We start from the raw sequence: 23,270 nt of genomic DNA on the forward strand, positions 1-23,270 counted from the left end.
TAAATACCATTGATTGATTGATTGGGACTGCCTTGCCCTTCAAATCTGCTAGATGGCAGTCCTCCTGAAAACCAACCTCCTCCAGGAGGTATTCCCTGACTAATTTCCATTGCCCCAGGTCATGTTATCCCATCAGGCACTGTTAGCCTCCTTGCATTTGTTTGGGTATTGATTTATGTACTCCATGTGTTCATTTACTCATTTTCCCATACCCTTGGCATGACCATTTCTAGCTGTGCTTTTCCTCTTGCTTTCTCTGTTGGTAAGCAACTTATGTTGGCCTGTCTTTCCATTAGATTGTATGCTCCCTGAGGGAAGGGACTGTGTCTTTTGTTGGTTTGTATTCTCAAGCCCTGATGTAACAGGACCCTGAGAATCTGGGGACTTGGGTCCTCGTCCCAGTTCTTGAAGTCAGCTGATGTCAGCAAAGACTGTACCTGCATTTTGCAATATGCCGCACCCCTGCCTGCATATTTGCTAGTTGAAGTCCACGCCCCAGCATGTTTCCAGCAGGAATATGAATGGCGATGATGGGAGGATGCAAGTTGCCCACAGTAGTGGCCCCATCAGTGCTGTTGATTAATCGAGTGAGAGGGTGTCAGGGGGAGTGTCAAGTCAGAGTGGAAAAGGAGGGGAAGAGACACAGGCAGAGGATGAGCGATAAGACAAGGAGCAAATTGGTAGAGGACAGGAAGAGAAGACTTCAAGAAGGCAGGAAGGAAGAAGGTACAGAGATTAAAAGAAAACATCTATCTATCAAGAGTCAGGAAACTATTTCTGCTAGCTCTGGTCTGACAGTGAAGGTTGGAAGGAGTATGGTGAAGTTGCTTTTTTTCTAAGGGAGAGACTGTAAGCTCACTGTGGGCAGGGACTGTGTCTGTTCATTGTTATATTGTACTCTCTCAAGTGCTTAGTACAGTACTTTGCGCACAGTAAGCCCTCAATAAATACAATTAAAAACATACAGGATTTGGGATTTGGCCATACCATTCCTTTGCATTTCCTAGGTAGCCTGGTATGAGGAAAGATGTCTGATCCCATGATCTATATATCTACCCAAGTGCCTAATGCAGAAAAAGTGATTAATAAATACCACAATTATTAGGTCATCTAGGTGAAAGGAAGAATAGCTTAGGATAAGTCTTCATGGGATAAGAGTGGTTTGACCTCACTTTTTTCTTTTAACCAACACAATGGTTTTTGGTCTAAAGCAGTAGTGACAAAACGTACACCCATCAAGCAAACTCATGATCTTGGAGGTCTCGTCTTCATAGTCCCATAGGTTAGTTTAGCACTCGGGTTCCACCTCTGTGACTATTCCAGAAGTCATATCATCAGTATGTCTACTTAACTTTTAGTGTGGTTGTTACTTTTAACTACTATATGATTCATGAGTGTTTCAAGGGCATCCGGTTCTTCCATATTGTGTGTTTTTACTTTGCATTGTAATGGGTTGAATATGTGGGTTGAATGAGAGAGAGGAGTTAAGGATAACGCCAAGATTACAGCCTGGTGAGACAGGAAGGATGGTGGTGCCATCTACAGCGATGGGAAAGTCCGGCAGAGAACAGAGAAGATAAGGAGCTCTGTTTTGGGCATATTAAGTTTGAGGTGACGGGACAGCATCCAAGTAGAGATGTCTTGAAGGCAGGAGGAGATGTGAGCCTGGAGAGAGGGAGAGAGATCAGGGCTGGAGATGTAGATTTGGGTATCATTTACATAGAGGTGGTTGTTGAAGCCATGGGAGCAAATGAGTTCTTCAAGCGAGTAGGTGTAGATGGAGAATAGAAGGGGACCCAGAACTGAACCTTGAGGGACGCCCACAGTGAGAGAGTGGGAGGCAGAGGAGGAGCCCATGAAGGAGACTGAGAATGAATGGCCAGAGAGATAAGAGAACAAGGAGAGGACAGAGTCAGTGAAGCTAAGGTTGGATAACCTTAGCAGGAGAAGGGGATGGTCCAAAGTGTTGAAGGCAGCTAAGAGGTTGAGGAGGATTAGGATGGAGTAGAAGCCATTGGATTTGGCGAGAAGGAGGTCATTGGTGACCTTTGAGAGAGTGGTTTCTGTGGAGTGAAGGGCATTAAGTGCTCAATAAATAAGATTAGTTAGGTTGAATCAATGATATTTATTGGGTGCTTGTGTTTGCAGAACACTGTATTACTGTACTAAGCTCTTGGGAGAATACAGTACAATAGAGTTGATTGACAAAGCGCTTACAGTAATATTATAATGTTGTTGTAAAATAGCCAACATGGTACTGAGATGCATGTTATAGCCCTGTTGGCACAGGAGCCAGGAAGTCATTCTACCTCTTACTCTGCACTAGTCAGAACCTTATTACAATACTGGGTTGAGTTTGGGTATTGACATTTCAAAAACAGTATGGAGAAACTGGAGAGAGCCCAGAGAAAAATGACACAAAGTGATTAAAATATTCACAAGTAGACCTTCTGAGGAGATTTTGACATTTCTGTCTTTGGAGATATTAAAAGGAAGAATGAACAAATGTCTGACCTGGCTGGTTTTAGTTATATAATTTCCCTGGTGGGAGAGGCTAGGCCTAATAAAATCTTGAGATCCCTTCCATCTCTATGATTCTATAAAATCTTTAACATATGTACTGAAGAGCTCAGTAAAATCAGGAAAATTTGGGTGGATATAAAGCAGGAGGAAAATTGGGAATCAGAAGAAAGTAAGAAGACCAAGGTGTTGAGGGCAAAGTATACAGGAAAAGAAAGTAGGTAGGTTTTAGAAATAAACCGATAGGTTTGCTAGTTGATAGGATGAATAAAAACACTTGAGTAAAGCAAAAATGCCTCAAGCATAAGCATAAAAAATGCCTCAAAGCTTTTTGTTGAGTAAATGGTTCATTGTGGGCAGGGAACATGCCTACCAACTTTGTTGTATTGTACTCTCCCAAGTGCTTCGAACAGTGCTCTGCACAAAGTAAGCACTCAATAGATACCACTGATTGACTGATTGTCACCACAAGAATCTATATCACTTTGGGAAGGATTTGCCAGTATATTCCTAGGTAGCATCCTTCAGCATTTTGTAAGGGCCTTCTGGACAGGGAACTTGTCTACCAACTCTGTTATATTGTACTCTCCCAAGTGCTTAGTACAGTGCTCTGAACACAGTAAGCGCTTAATAAATACAATTGAATGAGTGATTGATTGCCTAGTAGAAAGAACTGTGGCCTGGGAATCCATTGCCTTGAGACTTTGACCTGTTTTCATAACTGATTTTCTAATTTGAAATGCTCCCAGTTTCTCCAGTGTCCCAAATGCAGTGAAGTTAGATGAGTATTTATTGAGTGTTTACTGTGTGCAGAGCACTGTACTACCCACTTGGAAGAGTACAATACAACAGAATTAGCAGAACTGTTCCCTGCCTTTAAGAAGCTTACAGTTTAGAGAGTTACAGTTAACAGCTAACAGCAGCTACAGTTAGCAGCTAACAGCTTACAGTTTAGCTTACATCTGTCCAAGAGGCCTTCCCCAACTAAGCCCTCATTTCTTCTCCCACTCCCTTCTGCATCACCCTTACATTTGGATTTTCACCCTTTATTCGCCCCTCCCTCAGCCCCACAGCACTTATGTACATATCCATAATTTATTTATATTAATGTCTGCCTCTCCTCTACACTGTAAGCTCATTGTGGGCAGGGAATGTGTCTACCAACTCTTACATTGTACTTTCCAAGCACCTACTACAGTGCTCTGCACCCAATATGCACTCAATAAATGCCATTGATTGATTATTTGATACATATGCTTTGCCTTATATTAATGTCTATCTCCCCATCTAGACTATAAGCTCGTTGTGGGCAGGGAATATGCACACAGTAAGTGCTCAATAAATACGATTAAATGAATGAATGAATGAAAAAAGATTATCAGAGAAAATGTTTCCATTTTTGTACATTTGCCTATATGCATACTATGTTATGGTTTTGTCTTGTTGCTCCCAACTCCCGAGCTATCAGCCTGGCAGCCACCTCTAGCACATAAGTATTTATTTTTGCCTTTCCTCAGCACTTGTGTATATATGTCTAATCAATTGTGCAGTCAATTATTTTTTCAGACTATTCTCTTTCTAAGTAATTCTAAATCTGTCTTCCCTGTTAGAGTGTAAGATCCTTGTGGGTGGGAAATGGGCTTCTTACTTCTGTTGTACTTTCCCAAGAATTTAGTACAGTGCATTGACTCCAGTCAATCCTTAATATTTTTACTCCTACTACATTCAGGTGAATTTGGAGCAAAATGAAGCAAGTCGTACAGTAACATATAGTGTAGGTTGCCACTGAAACTAGCACAAAGTGGTGATAAATGCCATTTTTTTTAATGGTACTTAAGTGCTTACTATGTTTGAAGCAGTGTTTTAAGTGCAAGATGCAGTCCCTGTCTCACATGGGGCTCATAATCTTAAGTAGGAGAGAGAACAGCTATTGAACCTTCATTTTGCAGTTGAGGAAACTGAGGCCAAGTGAGGTGACTTGCCCAAGGTCACAAAGCAGGCAAGTGGCAGAGCTGGGATTAGAACCCAGGTCCTCTGGCTCCCAGGCCTGTGCTTTATTCACTAGGCCCTGCTGCTTCCCATCTGCTCCTTCTTCAGTACTGTAGTCTTTTCTGGTAAATTAAACATGATTTCAGTAATCATTTTATTATAAATGTGTCTGTTCTATGTTTTTAAACTAAGCCTAACCGATTCCTTTAAAATGATTTTGATTTTTTTTTGGTAGATTGGAGCCTTTTATTTAAATCTTGGAGGAGCTCCAGAAGGCCCAGCAGGCACAGGAAAAACAGAAACTACAAAGGACTTGGCTAAAGCCCTGGCTGTACAATGTGTTGTTTTCAATTGTTCAGATGGCCTAGATTACTTAGCTATGGGAAAGGTAAATGAATGAAATGCTTGCTTCTTTAGATACAAATCCACACCTACATTTCATTGATTAAAAACAAATAACAATTTTTTTTAAAAAGCCCAAATTCCTTATTAAACATCAAGTGGATGTCCACACCATGCTAAACAATGTATAGCACTTATTCTTTGGCCTATAATTTAAATGGTCATAATTAAATTATTATTTGAAGTTAACCCACTGAGCACATGTCTTTTTTATTTTTAACAAAATCATGGTCTTTGTTTTTAGTTTTTCAAAGGACTGGCTTCTTCAGGTGCTTGGGCATGTTTTGATGAATTTAATCGAATTGAACTGGAAGTGTTGTCTGTGGTAGCTCAGCAAATTCTTTGTATTCAGAGAGCTATTCAATTGAAGTTGGAAGTGTTTAATTTTGAAGGCACAGAATTGAAGCTCAATCCAAACTGTTTTGTAGCGATTACTATGAATCCTGGGTATGCAGGACGTTCTGAATTGCCTGACAATCTCAAGGTAATGTGTTTTCCTAATAACTCATATTTTCAAAAATAATGTATTAAACATGTAATGGTTTATTTTACAACTTTACACTTATGCCACCATTTACTTTTTTTTTTTCCTAGTCTGGTAACTTTGAGGCTTACCTCACAGATATCTTTCTTTGGGTTATAGATATATTCTTTGGTCTGGAAGATGATGCTTCTGATGGTGAGATTTTATCAGCGTGTGCAATGTGGTGGTCAAGACCAATGCATGACTGACAATCCCTTCTACACTGTGTGCATGTAAAGACTGCCCCTTGCTGGACTGTTGCTATTTCTTACTCACCGTCCCTGGAACCGTTTTCATTTATCCCTCTTGGTGTGACTATCGTCCCAAAGCTTCTGCTCCACAACAGTTACCTCATTTGTTTGAAGTGTTGCTTCATTGTATCTTCAAAAATTTTCTTCCGTTCACTGTCTTTCATGTCGCCTCATTTTGGCTCGCTGTAGAGCTATTGTTTGGGTAGGCTATTGTTGTCCATTCACGTCACATGTCCAGTGTGATGTGCATAACTTTGATTATAGTCGACTAACTGTGTTCTGGGCCCCCACTGTTTTTATGAGTCTGTCTTACCACTTGGTGTTCCACGCTGCATGGAGGTAGCACCAGTAGAATTGCTTTAGAAATCGTATTATCAGTCCATAGTACTTTGCAGATTTAGAAAAATGGTTCATAGTCAATCAGTGGTATTTATTGAGCATTAACTGTGTGCAGAGCACTGTGCTAAGCATGCTCACAGTCATCTTCATTTCTAATAATAATAATAATTATGGTATTTGTTAAGTTCTTACTATGTGCCAGGCACTGTACTAAGTGCTGGGGTGGATACGAGCAAATCCGGTTGGACATAGTCCCTGTCCCAAGTGGGGCTCACAGTCTCAATCCCCATTTTACAGATGAGGGAACTGAGTCACAGAGAAGTGAAGTTACTTGCCCAAGGTCACACAGCAGACAAATGGAGCTGGGATTAGAACCCATGACCTTCTGACTCCCAGGCCTATGCTGTATCCATTACGCCATGCTACTGCTTTCTCTGTGTGTGCTTTTATGGTCCAGCAATTGGTGTATAGTTGCTCCTCAATTAATGATTTAATTTAAGGCTTTGGGATAATATTCCTAGCCTGTCAAGTTGAAAGAGTTTCCCAGAAGATAGGAATTGCAGTCTGGCACCAGCAGCATTGGTGTAGTGGATAGAGCACGGGCCTAGGAGTCAGAAGGTCATGGGTTCTAATTCCAGCTCCTCCACTTGTCTGCTGTGTGACCTTAGGCAAGTGACTTCACTTCTCTGTGCCTCAGTTCCCTCATCTGTAAAATGGGGAATAAGACTGTGATTACTAAACGAGACAGGGACTGTGTCCAAAGCAATTTGCTTTTATCTACCCCATTGCTTAGTACAGTGCCTGGCACACAGTAAGTGCTTAAAAAATACCATTATTATTATTATTATTAGCTCCAGAGTTATTGTTCCATCCTTGGACATTGCTATTGAACCTCCTTTCCCTTCCCCTCCCTCCAACATTCTGTCCCTACCTCTACTCTCCACCTTTTGGAAATATAACAGTAGGATGCATTTACTTGCCACAGTAGTGGGTATGGTGAGTTGCCCTGTGGCAAGTACCTCCTGCTCATGACTTAGTCACCTGAAAATTGGTTTTGAAAGCTTGGCTGAGAACCCAGTTCTTCCCCTGCTCCTGACAATCCGAAGAGTTAGCTCTCTCTAAACTGTAAGCTTGTTCTAGGCAGGGAAGGGTATGCTAATTCTGTACTCCCAAGTGGGTAGTACTGTGCTCTGCACACAGTAAACACTCAATAAATGCCGTTGATTGATTGGGGAAGATATGGAGTTAGAGGTAGTGGGCGTCATCTGGGAAAAGGAAAGGATAAAGGGTCCAGCTCCACAGATGAGCAGGAGAGGATAGGAAGCTCCTCCTCAGATCCGTGGTCTTGTCAACCCTTTCCCTCCCAAGATGTGCCTTGGTCAGGGGGGAGGACACATGACTACCTAACCTTCTACCATCTGTCCAACTCCTCTCCAATCCCCCACAGACCCAGATTATCGTTCTTCCCCACTGCTTCTACATCCAAACCCTCCTCTCACCTCCTGCAATCCCAATCTCTGTCCAAATCTTCTACTCCCTGTCACCTGGATTGCCCCTCATCCATGCAACTCCTAGATCTCATGCTACTCCCCAGTTCCATGTCCCCAGCTTTCCTGGCTCATCTTCCTCCGCCTCCACAGCTCCCAAGCCACCCTGCTCGGTCTAACTCCATATCTTCATATCAACTGGCAGACCCTTCTGCCCCATGCCTGCAGCTTCCAATCTTGTCTATTACCCCTCTCCTGGTGGCTGAACAAGTCCAGGCATGACAGTTTGGAGGGTTAGTTGCTGTTGGGGAAGTTACATTTTCCCCATCCTTGCAACTGCTGACTCTAGTCAGTCTTTGTGGCACCTGGCCCTAGGCCATTTTCTTCCCTTTCCTGTCCCCCTCTCCCCCCATCCCCACCCCACCAAAAAAAAATCACATAGCTCCTGACTCCAATCCATTCCTTTTATCTTTGTCATGTCAACCTTCAGGCAACTCCCAACCCTCTGCACCTGACCCTGTCTGATACTCTAACCCAATGTGTCTGATCTCATTCACCCCTTGGCTCAGAATGAGGCTGGAAACCTAGGGATCGGGATTTGCGGGGGGTGGGGGCAGGCGGGGGGGGCGAGATGAATTAACACCAGAAAGAACAGCATGAGGGAGTTAAAAAAAAAAAAAAAAGAAGAAAGTCAAATGTTGGCATCCCACATGGAAAGAAGGGACATTGACTGTTGATGGTGAAAAGATCAGCTCCGTTTCCATGCTGCCTGAAACCTAGTGGTGGTCAGATCTTTGCTACGGACCTGGATCTGGTTGATTCAACCTTCTCCACATTGCTAAAATTTGCCTTTTCATCTCCATCCAAACCGCTACCAAGTTAATCCAAGCACTTATCCTATCCTGTCTTGATTACCGCAGCAGCCTCCTTGATGATCTCCTTGCCTCCTGTCTCTCCGTACTCCAGTCCATACTTCACTCTGTGGCCAGGATCATTTTTCTACAAAAAAGTTCAGTCCATGTTTCCCCAGTCCTCAAGAACCTCCAGTGGTTGCCCATCTACCTCTGCATTAAAGAGAAACTCATTGCCATAGGCAATGAAACACTCAATCACCTTGCCATCTCCCACTTTACCTCACTGTTTTCTTACTACAGCCTAGCCTCACACACTTGCCTTCTCTAATGCTAACCTACTCACTGCACCTCAATCTTGTCTATCTCGTCATCTGGCCTGGAACGCTCTCCCTCTTCATACTTGACAGACTATCACTCTCCTCACCTTCAAAACTTTATTGAAGGCACACCTCCTCCCTGACTAGACCCTCATTTCTTCTTCTCCCACTCCCTTCTGCAGTGGTCTGGCACTTGGATTTGCTCCCTTTATTCACCCTTCCCTCAGCCCCACAGCACCTATGTACATATCCATAAGTTTATACTAATTTCTGTCTCCCCTTCTAGACTGTTATCAGATTGTGGGCCAGGAGTGTGTCTGTTATATTATAAACTCAGTGTTCAATAAATATGATTGATGCAATTGATTAACTGATGCAATTACTGACTCTGGTCAGTCCTTGTGGCACCTGGCCTTTGACCATTCCCTTCCATATCCTTTCCTTCTATCTCTATCAAGGCTGACTTCCCCTTTTTTCTCCTCGTCAAAAAAAGTAGATTTTCCATCGAAGGCCCCAATATGAAGACTTCATCTTTTTCTCATACGGTAACAAAATGTATTTCCTTACCTTCTTTCAGGTTCTTTTTCGAACGGTCGCAATGATGGTTCCGAACTATGCTCTCATAGCAGAAATTTCTCTCTACTCATATGGGTTTCTGAATGCAAAGCCCTTGTCTGTGAAGATAGTAATGACCTACAGGCTTTGTTCAGAACAGCTTTCATCTCAATTCCACTATGACTATGGAATGCGAGCAGTTAAGGCAGTATTAGTTGCTGCTGGCAACTTGAAACTGAAGTTTCCCAATGAAGACGAAGACATACTTGTGAGTATATAACATGAAAGGGTTTCATTTAGTACGATGACTTTGTGAAGGAAGCCGACCATAAATTTTGATAAGGAAATTGAGAGAATCTCTAGAGTTGCTTTTGTTAAACAACACTTAAAATTGTCATTTCTGTTTCTGTCGCCATCATGGTGGTATAGCAATAAAGAGTATAATGTACACTAATACGTATTGGCATCTACTGTCTAGATGTTACAGACTCTTGTTTTTGAAAGTACCACACGTCACAATTTGTAAAATAAATATTTCCCCCTTTTAGCTACTGAGATCAATTAAGGATGTGAATGAACCAAAGTTTTTGTCATATGACATACCCTTGTTTAATGGAATAACCAGTGACTTATTTCCTGGCATTAAACTTCCAGAATCTGATTATAATGTAAGTATGTTAGAATAATTTTTCTATACAGTTTTATTAATTAGTGTAGTTCAGTTATTTTGGTAACTTCTTATCTTAGGTTTCTTTGCATTAGTACAATAATCTGGAAAATAATACTATAGCCAAAAAAAATTACTTTTGTATCTTGACTCAGAGAAAAGAAATACATGGCAATGCACATGGCAGAAAATTAGCAAGAGGGAAAAATGTATAATGGCATTATGAATGTTCTTTGGCCTCTCCCATTAGAGTATAAGCTCTTCTAGGGCAGGGACCATGTCTTCTACATTGATTGAATATTTCCCAGTTCTTAGTACAATGCTTCTGCATAATATAGGGGACTAAGTGCTTTCAGCGGTGATCATAACAGAAAGTTAGTTTTATATAACATACCAATACTGTTGTTCTCTAACAGTCATAGGTAAAAATACTGTACAAACAGTATATTTTGCTTTGAAAAGAGTTTACCTGATACTCCAATTTTTTTTCATATATTGTAGTTGGAGAAAGTATGTATTTAGCTTGTAAAGTAAAAATTACCCAGTAGTGTAATTAAAATCAGTTATTTTCATTCTAGAAGCATATTGCATGTTTATCTGAAATTGAGTGACTTAAAGTTCCTTTTGATCTTTCTCATAAAATGAAAATGCCTTATGATTTTTTGATTGCAGGATTTTTTGGAATGTGTTTATGCTCGCTGCAAAAAACATAACATCCAGCCTGTTAAAGTGTTTGTTGACAAAATGATTCAGACATATGAAATGATGATTGTTAGACATGGGTAAGATTGCACATTCTTGAACATTGCTATCATCTTCCCAAGGATAATTTATATTAAAAATCATTTACAACAATTGAGGGAAGAATAATGTGGGCTAACATTGTTTTTATAGAAAGCAGGGAAAAATAAGAAACTGTCCAGAATATTTAGCATAATATCTTAATTATCCAAAAAATTTGTAGGAAGAAGAACATTGCTAGTTTATCCAAGCATAATGGAGGGGAGAGTGTAAAAATTTGGCTTTTCTTCTCTCTTGAACTTCTTTGTCCCTGGCATGTGATTTATGGGCTTCTCAAATCAGTAATGATTGGAAAGCAGGGCATGAATTTCAATTGTAATCATGGTCTTTTGATTTTAGCAGCACACAGATTTTTATTTTTCCCAGAATTTTTTTTATCTCCACCTTCATATATAGAGGTTCACCTCTTTTTTTTTTTTCTGGGATTTTACCTGGTTTTACCCCTTTTTCTATCTCTGGTTCTTTTTAAAGAAAATTTGGTTAAAGTTGATTTTTAAAAAATTCTTTCTGCCGAATTATCTTTGGCTCTGCCACTTTTATTTTCTTCCTCCACCCTGGGGTAGACCTGCCCCTTATTTTTCCTTTTCATTCTTTCTTCTCCCCTGTTTGGAGGGTGATCCAATACGAACAGTCCCTAGGTGTAAAGCCAGAGGAAGAGGAGTGCTGCAATAATAATAATTAATTATTATTATGGTATTTAAGCACTTACTATGTGCCAGGCACTGTCCCAGGAAGTGCTGGGGTGGATGCAAGCAAATCAGGTTGGACACAGTCCGTGTCCCATGTGGGGCTCACAGTCTCTCTCCCCATTTTACAGCTGAGGTAAGTGAAGTGACTTGCCCAAGGCAGATAAGTGGCAAAGCTGGGATTCAAACCCTTGACTTCCTGACTCCCAGGACAATACGCTATGCTGTTTGTAGTGCTACTGCAAGATGCAGGGTCTCTCACTATCTCAATAGTATTTATTGAGCCCTTACTATGTGCAGAGCACTGTACTAAGCACTTAGAATGTACAATGGCAACAGATAGAGACAATCCCTGCCCAATGACGAGCTCACAGTCTAAACGGGGGAGACAGCAAAGCAAAACTGAACAAAACAAAACAAGACAACATCATCAAAATAAATAGAATCAAGGAGATATACACCTCATTAACAAAATGAATAGAGTAATAAATATATACAAATGAGCACAGTGTTGAGGGGAAGGGGAAAAGCAGAGGGTGGGGGGGAGGGAAGGGGAGGAGGAGCAGAGGGAAGGGGGGCCCAGGCTGGGAAGGCCTCCTGGAGAAGGTAAGCTCTCAGTAGGGCTTTGAAGAGAGGAAGAGAGAGAGTTTGGCAGACATGAGGAGGGAGGGCATTCCAGGACAGCGGTAGGACGTGGGCCAGGGGTCGACGGCGGGACAGGTGCGAACGGGGGACCGTGAGGAGGTGAGCGGCAGAGAAGCGGAGTGTATGGGGTGGGCAGTAGAAAGAGAGAAGGGAGGTGAGGTAGGCAATGTGATGGAGAGCTCTGAAGCCAAGAGTGAAGAGTTTTTGTTTCTCATGCGGAGGTTGAGAGGCAACCACTGGAGGTTTTTGAGAAGGGGAGTGACATGCCCAGAGCGATTCTGTAGGAAGATGATCCGGGCAGTGGAATGAAGAATAGACTGGAATGGGGAGAGACAGGAGGAAGGGAGATCTGAGAGGAGGCTGACACAACAAATATTATCTGAGTAAACATTTTAAAATATTTTTAAAATAAATGCATAAATTATTAATTGAAATGTAATACATGCCTGCACATTACTGGTTCAAGAAAAGATACACTTCAGTGTTAAATTTCAAACACCAGCATTTCATATTAGATCATTTAATTTACCATTATATTTCAGAACACTTCGGAATAACATTTTTTTCTCAACAGCTTTATGCTTGTAGGAGAGCCTTTTGCCGGCAAGACCAAAGTTCTGCATATGCTGGCAGATACTTTAAACCTCATGAGTGTCCGTGGATATGGTGAAGAACAAAAAGTCATTTTCAGAACCGTAAATCCCAAATCCATCACTATGGGCCAACTTTTTGGACAGTTTGATCCAGTGTCTCATGAGGTAATAAAACTTGGTCAATTTGAAAATATATAGCAAACTTTCATCAATAAATGAGTAACTTTGTTTGAATTTGCAGAAATCTTACCTTTACCTAGTGTACCAAGAATATTAAAATCCACCTATTTCATCATATAAATTCGGGTTTTTTTTTGTTTTAAATTGCCCTGTTTTCTTTCTTTCCAGTGGACTGATGGTATTGTAGCTAATACCTTTCGAGACTTTGCTTCATCAGAATCACCTGAACGTAAATGGGTTGTATTTGATGGTCCTATCGACACTCTGTGGATAGAAAGCATGAACACAGTATTAGATGATAACAAAAAGGTAATAAAAGCAAAGCCAGTGCCGGATTGCTTAAGTAATTTTACATATTAAATTCAAAATTGGAGAGGATCATATAATTGCGTTGAAAGGGAATGATGGAGTCAATTGATGAAGCTTATATATTATGGTGTTATGGTACTTATTAAGCACTTACTGTATGCTAAGCACTGTTCTAAGCACTAGGGTAGATGCAGGTTATTCAGTTTGGGCATAGTCCCTGTCCTACACGGGGCTTACAAGTAGGAGGAAGTAGGATTTAATCCTCATTTTATAGATGGGCTGACCGAGGCTCAGAGAAGTGAAGTGACTTGCCCAAGGTCACACAGCAGACATATGGTAGAGCCAGGATTAGAACCCAGGTCCCCTGACACCCATGCCCATGCTCTTTCCACTAGGCTGCGCTGCTTCCCTTATGGATAACTTGCCTTTCTTATTAGAATAAAAGATGTAGCATCAATGGTTGCTATGGGACCCTAGCAGGAGGTGAGATCTCAGTTAGGATTGTTTCTACCCCCTTCCTCAAGGGTAGTCTGTTAATGTTGCTCTGGCAACCCTGAAGTGACTGCCACTTGAGAATAGTGGAATTCGGTTTCAGCAAGGAGATGACTGCAATAAAGGGCAAATGCAACTGCCCACTTGTCTCCCTGGCAACGATGCTAGGGAGAGGACCATAAAAGGAGAGGACCTGGTGAAAAGAAGGTTGCTCACAGACACCTCCAGAAGTGTCTGGAGTTGAAGAAAATATTGCCATGGCTAGGTTTGGGCAATTATATTGTTAGAAATTCAGATGGAATAGAATCTGTCTCATTTCAGCTCCACAAATTGTGGGAAGCATTTAATTTTTTTAGCAGAACTTTTCTTGTCAGGAATTAATCAATCATGAATATTGAGCACTTACTGTGTGCAGTGCACTATACTAAGCAGTAGGGAGAGTACAATATAGCAGAATTGGTAGAAATGTTCCCTGTCCACAAGGAGCATATAGTCTAGAGGGAAGTATGAAAGATTATGTTGTTACATTCTTAATCTTCTTGGAATTGTCTTTCCTAGTTGTGCTTGATGAGTGGGGAAATCATTCAAATGTCTTCTCACATGAGTCTCATCTTTGAAACGATGGACCTTTCTCAGGCCTCAGTGAGTTTGCCTATTTAAGGCTAATGTAGCTGATTGTTACCAATTCCCTCTGTTACATCAAAAGTCCTTGAAACCTGAATATGACTCTTTTTTTCTCCTCAGCCTGCTACCGTCAGTCGCTGTGGTATGATTTATTTAGAGCCTCTGCAACTAGGCTGGACTCCACTTATAACTTCTTGGTTGAATTCACTAAAGGCACCTCTATGCCAAAACGACCATAAAAATCTTCTGCAAAACCTTTTTGACTGGTTAATACCACCAGCTTTAAGATTTCGTCAAAAAAACTGCAAGGTATATATGATTTGACCCATTAGTAGTAGTAGTAATAATAATATTGGCTGCTTATTGAGTGCAATGTACAATATTAAGCCCTTGGGGAGAACAACAGAAATGCAAGCCACATTTTCTACTAGCCAGGAGGTTACACTCTAATCGGGAAGAACAGTCACAGAAATATTCAGAAGCAGTAGACTTGAAATAAGGAGGATCATGAGGATCAGGGTGGCCTAAGGAAAGGGCACAAGCCTGGGAGTCAGAGGACCTGGGTTCTAATCCTAGTTCTGCCAGTTGCCTGCTGTGTGACCTTGGACAAGTCACTTAACTTCTGTGCCTCAGTTTCCTCATCTGTAAAATGGAGGTTCAATACCTGTTCTCCCTCTACTTAGATTGTGAGTCCCATCTGGAACAAGGACTGTGTCCAACCTGATTAATTCGTATCCATCCCAGCGCTTAGAATAGTATTTGACACAGAGGAAGCGCTTAACAAATACAATAATGATAGTAATAATAATAATAAAATAAAATTGAATGTTTAATTGACCATACAATCATACTCAAATGTCAAGGAGGTGCAAGGTTTTGGCTTGGGTCACAGGGAGAACGGTGGTGGTGTCCATGGAGAGTGGGAAGCTGGGAATTGATGTATTTATATTAATGTCTATCCTTCCCCTCTACACTGTAAGCTCGTTGTGGGCTGGGAATGTCTCCATTTTATTGTCATAGTGTAGTCTCCCAAGCGCTTAGTACAGTGTTCTGCATGCAGTAAGCTCTCAAGAAATACGATCGATTGATTGGTAGAAGGGGAGGGCTTAGGAAGGAAGATAAGTTCAGTTTGGGAGATGTTGAAGTTGAGGTGCTGATGGGCTAGCCAAGTGGAGCAAATTAAAATTTTCTATTACATCTTACCTTTCCACGATTTGTTAATTTTCCAGTGAAACTTTTACTGCATTTAATGTAAAACATAAACGGAGTCAATGGGGATGCCTTGGTTACTTTTATTTCTTCCATTCTTTTGCTTTACAGGAGTTGGTTGCCACAAGCAATAGCAATGCTGTGGTATCTCTCACTCGCCTCTTTGAAACATTGATTTGTAATTTACTAGAAAAGGACCCTGCTAGCAGACACACCCGTGTTTGGATTATGGTTGGTTTTCTTACTTTGTGGTTGTTGTTTTTTTAATATTTTTTTCCAGAGTTGCAATAGTTTGAAATAAGTGTCTTAACAATCGGGCCTTAATTTTCGGTCACATCATAGTCTTAGCTACAGAGATATTAGAATATGAGAAATGACATTCCTGAATCAGGGAAATACATCTCTGACATAGGCAACAGGAAGCTTTGTGGATAGTCATGGTGTCCTCCTTGATATTCTTTGTTATGGGTTTTCCCTAATTAGAATCACGAATTTTTCATTTTGAGCTCGTGGATGAACCTGAGGTGGGGAAGGGAGCAGGGCTATGGAAAAAAAAAATGAGACACAGAATTGCACATGGGGCCAAGGAGACATTATCTGCTCCCAAATGTTGGCATCTAAAGCCTTAGATAATGACGGTGGTGTGAATTTTTTTAACAGTTACTTTAAACCCTATCATCACAGGCTGGCTTTATCTTTTCCTTGATTTGGTCCATTGGTGGAAGTTGTGACACAAATGGTCGAGTCCTTTTTGATTCCTTTTTGAGAGAAATTATAATGGGAAAGAATGAAAACCACCCCGTGCCGGCAGCTGTAGGTAAATGGGAATGCAACTTTGAAGAGAAAGGCCTGGTCTACGACTATATGTATGAGGTAGGAATTTAGCTGCCATTTCTCATCATTGGATTCTAGATATTGGGATGCCCAGGCTCTGTTCCTAGATCCATTGTTTTACTAAATGAAGCTTAGGTTAGTTTTGTTTCAGTGACTTCATCTGTAAAATGGAGACATTGCTTATGAAATAAGTATCACAAAAGCTAGTTTCTTTTTCAAAAACATGCAGATATATTTAGATACTATAATCAATTTTATAGCAAATAATTGCTTATAGTAGATGCCTATATTCTGAGTTGCTGAAATTTGTTTTTGTTAGAAAACCATTTTGCGATCTTCAAAAGGTAAGAAATTTGAAGCAAGATTGGGAGAAGCTGGATTTTCCCATTGGACTTTTCCTAGATAAATTTACACAGGCAGGAGGCTGATGGGGAAGAAATTGAAGGTTGAGGTTAAAAATAGGAATAGTTGGTGATAAAAATATCAGATCACAGTGAAGTTTCAGTGGACATTGAACTTCAGGGTCATCAAAAGTTATTCTGCATATCCTAAGGTAAGAAGAAAAATGGAAAGCATGAAAAATTGCTCATTAAGATAAAATCTCCAAACACAAGAACAAAAGAGTGATAAAGAAAACTTTTATAATCTGTTACATTCATGGCTATAACAATGTTTGGAATCTCTGTTTTCCCAGTTGAGAAATCGAGGCCGCTGGGTCCATTGGAATGAATTCATTGAAAGTATCGACTTTAGTCGGAATGTCAAGATTCAGGACATCATAGTACCTACAATGGATACAATTCGATATACCTATTTAATGGACTTATGTATTACCTATGAGAAGTAAGGAATTTTGTTAAAAGCATAGATTCTAAATTGCTCCATTACAATTAATATATATTTATGAATATGTCCAAATTGATATATCTGTAAGCTCCTCTAGACCATTAGCTTATCATAGGCAGGGAATGTGTCTGTTATACTGTGCTCTCCCAAGGGCTTAATACAGTGCTCTGCACACAGCAAGTGCTCAGTAAATGTGATTGGTCTGGTACCAGTTTCCCTCAACGTTTTTTGAAAATCTACTTTCCTTTCTTAAAGTTAGTTGCCTACTACGATTAAGAATATCATTTGCATTAGTTCTACTCAGTCCTATTCTCAATATTTTAATTACTAATATGATCCATCACTTCTAAAGTAAGTTGTTGATTTAATTAAAAAAATATGGGATACATTTACTGCACTTGAGCAGTTTGCAAAGCATTGGTCTCCAGCCTTAGAGTAAATTGTGGGGTTTTGTTTCTTATATTTTCTTTTCTGAATAATTTTTCTTGTATTGTTTTTAAAAAGGCCACTGCTTTTTGTGGGACCAACTGGTACAGGAAAATCTGTTTATGTGAAGGACAAACTGATGAATCACTTAGAAAAGAACCTGTATTTTCCATTTTTCGTTAATTTCTCAGCACGGACCAGTGCCAATCAGATCCAGGTTTGTTTAAACCGAGTAAGATAGTGGTTGTCAAACTTGTTTATCCTATGTTCTTTCTGAGGGCCTCCACTATTCTTCAGTGTTTAGGTTGGTTGATCATGCTTCCTGGTTTAGTTGGGAAAGGCTGTCCTTAGGCAGTTTTGAAAAAGTAACCAAATACTGTGGAATTAAACAGTCACAGCTAAAACCGGTCAGCCTGTCTTGTATCAACTTCCAGTTACTCTTGCTAATTTAAAAGATCTGGACTTCTGTGTTCATGCTAGAGCCCACTCAGTGCATACCAAGGAGGTCAGATTTTCATTTTGAGCAATAAGGTGAATTGGAGTGAAGCGTTGAAGGGGTGGGGTTATGAGGGACTATGGTGAAAGGGGGAAAATAGAGGGGGGAAATGAAAATGGAAGGGAAAGAGAAGGACCCTTCACCCCTGCTAGACCATGGATTTCCCCATCTTCAAAGGCCTTTTTGAAGTCTCATTTTCTCCAGGAGGACTTTCTTGATTGCTTTCTAATGTCCCCACCTTATATTTGCCACCTGCTATTTCGGCACCGAACCTTCATACCACCTTAAGCAATTAGAGGCTCACGGCCCTCCAAGGCACTTATGTATCTATCTCTATATTCTTTTATTTCTTTCAAACTATAATTTATTTTAGTGTCTGTATCCTCTACTAGATTGTAAGCTCCTTGAGGGCAGGGATCACATCTACTAACTTGAATTCTTCCAAGTGCTTAATACAGTGTTGTGCACAGAATAGGTCCTTAATAAGCGCTATCGATTACTCGATTGAGGAAGAGGATGGGGAGAGGGAAGAAGGTATTTGCCCTCTTCTGCTTCCTTTGCTGCCATGTCTGCTGTAGCCAGCCAAGCCAAGATAGATATTCATTTCTCCACCTACAGTAATCTGGGACTAGTAGCATGTATGTCCCTAAATTCTGGAGGACCTAACTCCACACTTTGCCCTCTTCCCCCTTTTCTTCCTCTTAAACCTAACACTTGCCAAGAGATAAGGGCAGAGTACGTAGATGGGATGGTATCCCAGTATCCTGGTTTTCATCAAAAATCATATAGTCAATTTGTCCAGGCCACCATCACTCCTCCTCAAAAAAATAACCCTTGGTTTGTTTCTTTCTTGGGATCCTGGTAGATTTTCATGTTTGGAAGAGATGGAGTAGGTCAGCATAATTGTTGAAGGGCTTGTGGGTATATGATTGTGGATACATATATAAGTGATGAGTGAATATGTAAGTGTGGGATGTGTGCATGTATGTGTACATGCGCACATATGGATGTAAGTATATGTTTGGCGGGGGCAAGGTATGGTTGGATGCTTGCATGTGAGTTTGAATACTTGCCAAGAGCTTAGTACAGTGCTCTGCACACAGTAAGTGCTCAATAAATATGACTGAATGAATGAATCAATCAGTGGTATTTATTGAGCCCTTACTGTGTGGAGAGCACTATATTACTTGGGAGAGTGCAATGTCACAGAGTTTATAGTCACATTTCCTACCCAAAAGAAGCTTACGGTCTAGCACGGGGATGGGGGGAAGGGGGTAGAGTGTGTGTGTGTGTGTGTTTTGGGAGGGGAGGTATATTTGTGTATTTTCCAGGGCAGCAAATTCAATGGAGGAGACATGAAGACATAAATCACAGACTATGCAACAGATAAAAGAATGAAAGAATAGATTCAAATGATAAACACAACTGAATACATTAACAACAAATACAGAGATAAATTTTGAGGTGACATAATAATAATAGTGGTATTTGTTTAGCACTTATTATGTGCCAGGCACTGCACTAAGCGCTGGGATAAATACGAGCAAATCGGACATGACTAAGAAGGGGCAGGGATATTATATGCATTCCTCTCATTATTAACATGACCAGTAAATACGATGTGTTTTTCATTTATCCATTCTGTATTTTAGCATATTATTATGGCCAAGTTGGACAAAAGACGCAAAGGAATATTTGGTCCTCCTATGGGCAAGAAGTGCATAATCTTTATAGATGACATGAACATGCCAGCACTGGAGAAATATGGAGCTCAGCCTCCTATTGAATTATTACGGCAGTTTATTGACTATGGAAATTGGTAACTATTAAACAAATGCTGAAGTTTAAGAGGGGTAATATTTCAGTGATAACTCATGATGTTGATTTTATTTAAATTACCATTCAAGATACTGCTGTTTATTATATACAGCCCTAATAAGTAAAAATCATTGCAAATAGCATTATTTTAAAATTTCTTTATGGATCAATTGATTCATGAAACATGGTTTTATTTAAAGGCAGTTCATTTCCTTTTTATTCATTTTTAGCACTGTGAATTCCAGAGAAAAGCACTCTACCTATCTAAAGTTGTCAATCGTACTGTCTTCTTAGATTTGTAATTAAGTGATTCTTAAATTTTTAAATTTGAAGGTATGACCTAAAGGACACATCCAAAATTTCATTGGTTGATATACAACTGATTGCTGCAATGGGCCCTCCAGGTGGTGGGAGGAATCCAATCTCTCCTCGTTTTATCCGTCATTTCAACGTGTGCACCATAAATGCCTTTGGTGATGAAACTATGGTCCGCATATTTTCAACCATTATAGCTTTCTACTTTAGGACTCGTGAATTCACTGCTGAATACTTTACAGTCGGAAACCAAATTGTCAGTGGGACTATGGAGGTGAGCAACTAATTCCTATGTAATATTGAAAGACTGTGGATAGCATGATTATACCTCATCTGCAAAATGGGGATTAAGACTGTGAGCCTTACATGGGATAACCTGATTACCCTATATCTACCCCAGCGCTTAGAACAGTGCTCTGCACATAGTAAGCGCTTAACAAATACCAACATTATCATTTATTAAATGCTCACTATCAAGCACTGTTCTCAGTGCTGGTGTAGATACAAGTTAACCAGGCCAGATGTGTAAAAATTGAAGAAAAACAGACCCTCATGTAGATTGAAAGAAATGAGGATAATATCTGTGTTAAAATCAACCAAGCAATTCTTACGTTATGCTTATTGGGCAAACCTATACCCCAAAGTGATTTAAAAAATTGGTCCTGATAACAGGGAAAAGATGAAATGTACCATTCTGAGGCTCAAGAATTAGATGAGAAAGTACCTCAAAATAAATTGCACTTACAATTTAAAAATATTCATTCATTCATTCAATAGTATTTATTGAGCACTTACTATGTGCAGAGCACTGTACTAAGCACTTGGAATGTACAATTGGGCAACAGAGACAATCCCTGCCCATTGACGGGCTTACAGTCTCATCGGGGGAGAAGACGGACAAAACCAAGACAACTTAATCGCAATAAATAGAATCAAGGGGATGTACACCTCATTAACAAAATAAATAGGGTAATAAAAATATATACAAATGAGCACAGTGCTGAGGGGAGGGGAGAGGGGGAGGAGCAGAGGGAAAGGGGGGAAAGGAGGCTTAGCTGAGGGGAGGTGAAGGGGGGCAGAAAGGGAGCAGAGGGAAAAGGGGAAACAGTCTGGAAAGGCCTCTTGGAGGAGGTGAGCTCTCAGTAGGGCTTTGAAGAGGGGAAGAGAGTTAGTTTGGCAGAGGTGAGGAGGGAGGGAATTCCAGGATAGCGGGAGGACGTGGGCCAGGGGTCGACGGCGGGATAGGCGTGAACGGGGGACGGTGAGGAGGTGAGCAGCAGATGAGTGGAGCATGCTGGGTGGGCAGTAGAAAGAGAGAAGGGAGGAGAGGTAGGAGGGGGCAAGGTGATGGAGAGCCTTGAAGCCCAGAGTGAGTTTCTGTTTCGTGTGGAGGTTGATAGGCAACCACTGGAGGATTTTAAGGAGGGGAGTGACATGCCCAGAGAGTTTCTACAGGAAGATGATCTGGGCAGCGGAATGAAGAATAGACTGGAGCGGGGAGAGACAGGAGGAAGGGAGATCAGAGAGAAGGCTGACACAATAATCCAGCTGGGATATTATGAGAGCCTGTACCAGTAAGATAGCCATTTGGATGGAGAGGAAAGGGCGGATCTTGGTGATATTGTAAAGGTGAGACCGGCAGGCATTGATGACGGATTGGATGTGTGGGGTGAATGAGAGAGCTGAGTCAAGAACTTGAGAGAAGGGAAGGATGGTCATACCATCCACAGTAACAGGGAAGCCAGGAAGAGGACAGGGCTTGGGAGGGAAGATAAGGAGCTCAGTTTTGGCCATGTTGAGTTTTAGGTGACGGGCAGACATCCAGGTGGAGACGTCCTGGAGACAGGAGGCGATATGAGCCTAAAGGGAGGGGAAGAGAACAGGGGCAGCGATGTAGATTTGTGTGTCATCTGCATAGAGATGATAGTTGAAGCCGTGGGGGCGAATGAGTTCACTAAGGGAGCGAGTGTAGATGGAGAACAGAAGAGGGCCAAGAACTGACCCTTGAGGAACCCCTACAGTTAGAGGATGGGAGGGGGAGGAGGAGCCCGCAAAGGAGACTGAGAATGAACAGCCAGAAAGATAAGAGGAGAACCAGGAAAGGACGGAGTCCATGAAGCCAAGGTGAGATAAGGTGTGGAGGAGAAGGGGATGGTCTACAGTATCAAAGGCAGCTGAGAGGTCGAGGAGGATTAGGATAGAGTAGGAGCCATTGGATTTGGCAAGAAGGAGGTCATGGGTGACCTTTGAGAGAGCAGTCTCGGTAGAGTGGAGGGGACGGAAGCCAGATTGGAGGGGGTGCAGGAGAGAGTTGGAGTTAAGGAATTCTAGGCAGCGAGTGTAGACGACTCGTTCTAGGAGTTTGGAAAGGAAGGGTAGGAGGGAGATAGGGCGATAGGTATTAATCAGTTTGCCATTTGGCTGTTGTTGATGATAAAGGGTTTTAGTTATGTTAATTGAGTGGTATGAAAGAAAGCCTAAAAGAACCCCTGTTTTAGCAATGCTTGGAGTTGAGTATGGTGTGCACATTTATCATATCTGTTAGCTATTGTGGATTTGCGTAATATCACCCAGATGGTAAATATATGTTGGAATGGGTGGCTCAGTTAAAAGTAGTAGTAGTCATATTTATTGAATGCTTACCGTGTGCAGAGCACTGTGTCAAATCTGGAAGAGACTACCCAGGTGGGAACTAGACCCGATCCCTGTCCCTCTGGGAGCTTCACAGTCTATGAGTTTAAGTGGGGAGAAGGGATTCAGAGACAGACCCATCAGTAGCGATGCAACCTCAAAACAAAACACAAATACACAAAATAAGCTCAAAGTCTCGGCAGCGATGGAGGGATCCGAGAACATGTGGGGGCGGCTTTCATCCCCATCCCAGTGGTCATGGAGCATGCTAGGAGCAAGGACCATTAGTGTGGTGGGAGGAAAGGCGGCAGTTCCTACGGGGCTTTTCTCCGGGGAGGAATGGAAGAGTTCAAGAGCGTGCGGGAGCTTTTTTTATCCCTGTGCTGGCGTTCACAGAACATGCCGGAAGCGGGGACCCTTGGTGGCAGGGGAGGGAAGTTGGTGGTTGCCATGGGTAAAGT

At 41.3% G+C, this 23,270-nt stretch overlaps 1 protein-coding gene across 5 annotated transcripts in view; it reads left to right on the plus strand.

Annotated features, from left to right (window-relative positions):
• Positions 1 to 23,270, plus strand: part of DNAH12 (dynein axonemal heavy chain 12) — a 132,610-nt gene that overhangs the window by 43,471 nt on the left and 65,869 nt on the right. For 3 of the 5 annotated variants that reach the window (XM_029050561.2, XM_029050562.2, XM_029050565.2), the window contains exons 26-41: positions 4,745 to 4,897; positions 5,156 to 5,395; positions 5,555 to 5,590; positions 9,260 to 9,505; positions 9,786 to 9,905; positions 10,577 to 10,686; positions 12,611 to 12,794; positions 12,978 to 13,118; positions 14,169 to 14,252; positions 14,355 to 14,543; positions 15,555 to 15,674; positions 16,128 to 16,316; positions 16,972 to 17,120; positions 17,628 to 17,766; positions 19,698 to 19,864; positions 20,197 to 20,452. In XM_029050561.2, the coding sequence (XP_028906394.1) occupies positions 4,745 to 4,897; positions 5,156 to 5,395; positions 5,555 to 5,590; positions 9,260 to 9,505; positions 9,786 to 9,905; positions 10,577 to 10,686; positions 12,611 to 12,794; positions 12,978 to 13,118; positions 14,169 to 14,252; positions 14,355 to 14,543; positions 15,555 to 15,674; positions 16,128 to 16,316; positions 16,972 to 17,120; positions 17,628 to 17,766; positions 19,698 to 19,864; positions 20,197 to 20,452 (2,523 nt within the window). The remainder of the gene's footprint in view (positions 1 to 4,744; positions 4,898 to 5,155; positions 5,396 to 5,554; positions 5,591 to 9,259; positions 9,506 to 9,785; positions 9,906 to 10,576; positions 10,687 to 12,610; positions 12,795 to 12,977; positions 13,119 to 14,168; positions 14,253 to 14,354; positions 14,544 to 15,554; positions 15,675 to 16,127; positions 16,317 to 16,971; positions 17,121 to 17,627; positions 17,767 to 19,697; positions 19,865 to 20,196; positions 20,453 to 23,270) is intronic. The other 2 variants (XM_029050563.2, XM_029050564.2) reach the window with 2 other exon arrangements.

Source organism: Ornithorhynchus anatinus, chromosome X1 (genome assembly GCF_004115215.2).
Source record: "Ornithorhynchus anatinus isolate Pmale09 chromosome X1, mOrnAna1.pri.v4, whole genome shotgun sequence".
In the NCBI taxonomy this organism is placed as follows: Eukaryota; Metazoa; Chordata; class Mammalia; order Monotremata; family Ornithorhynchidae; genus Ornithorhynchus; species Ornithorhynchus anatinus.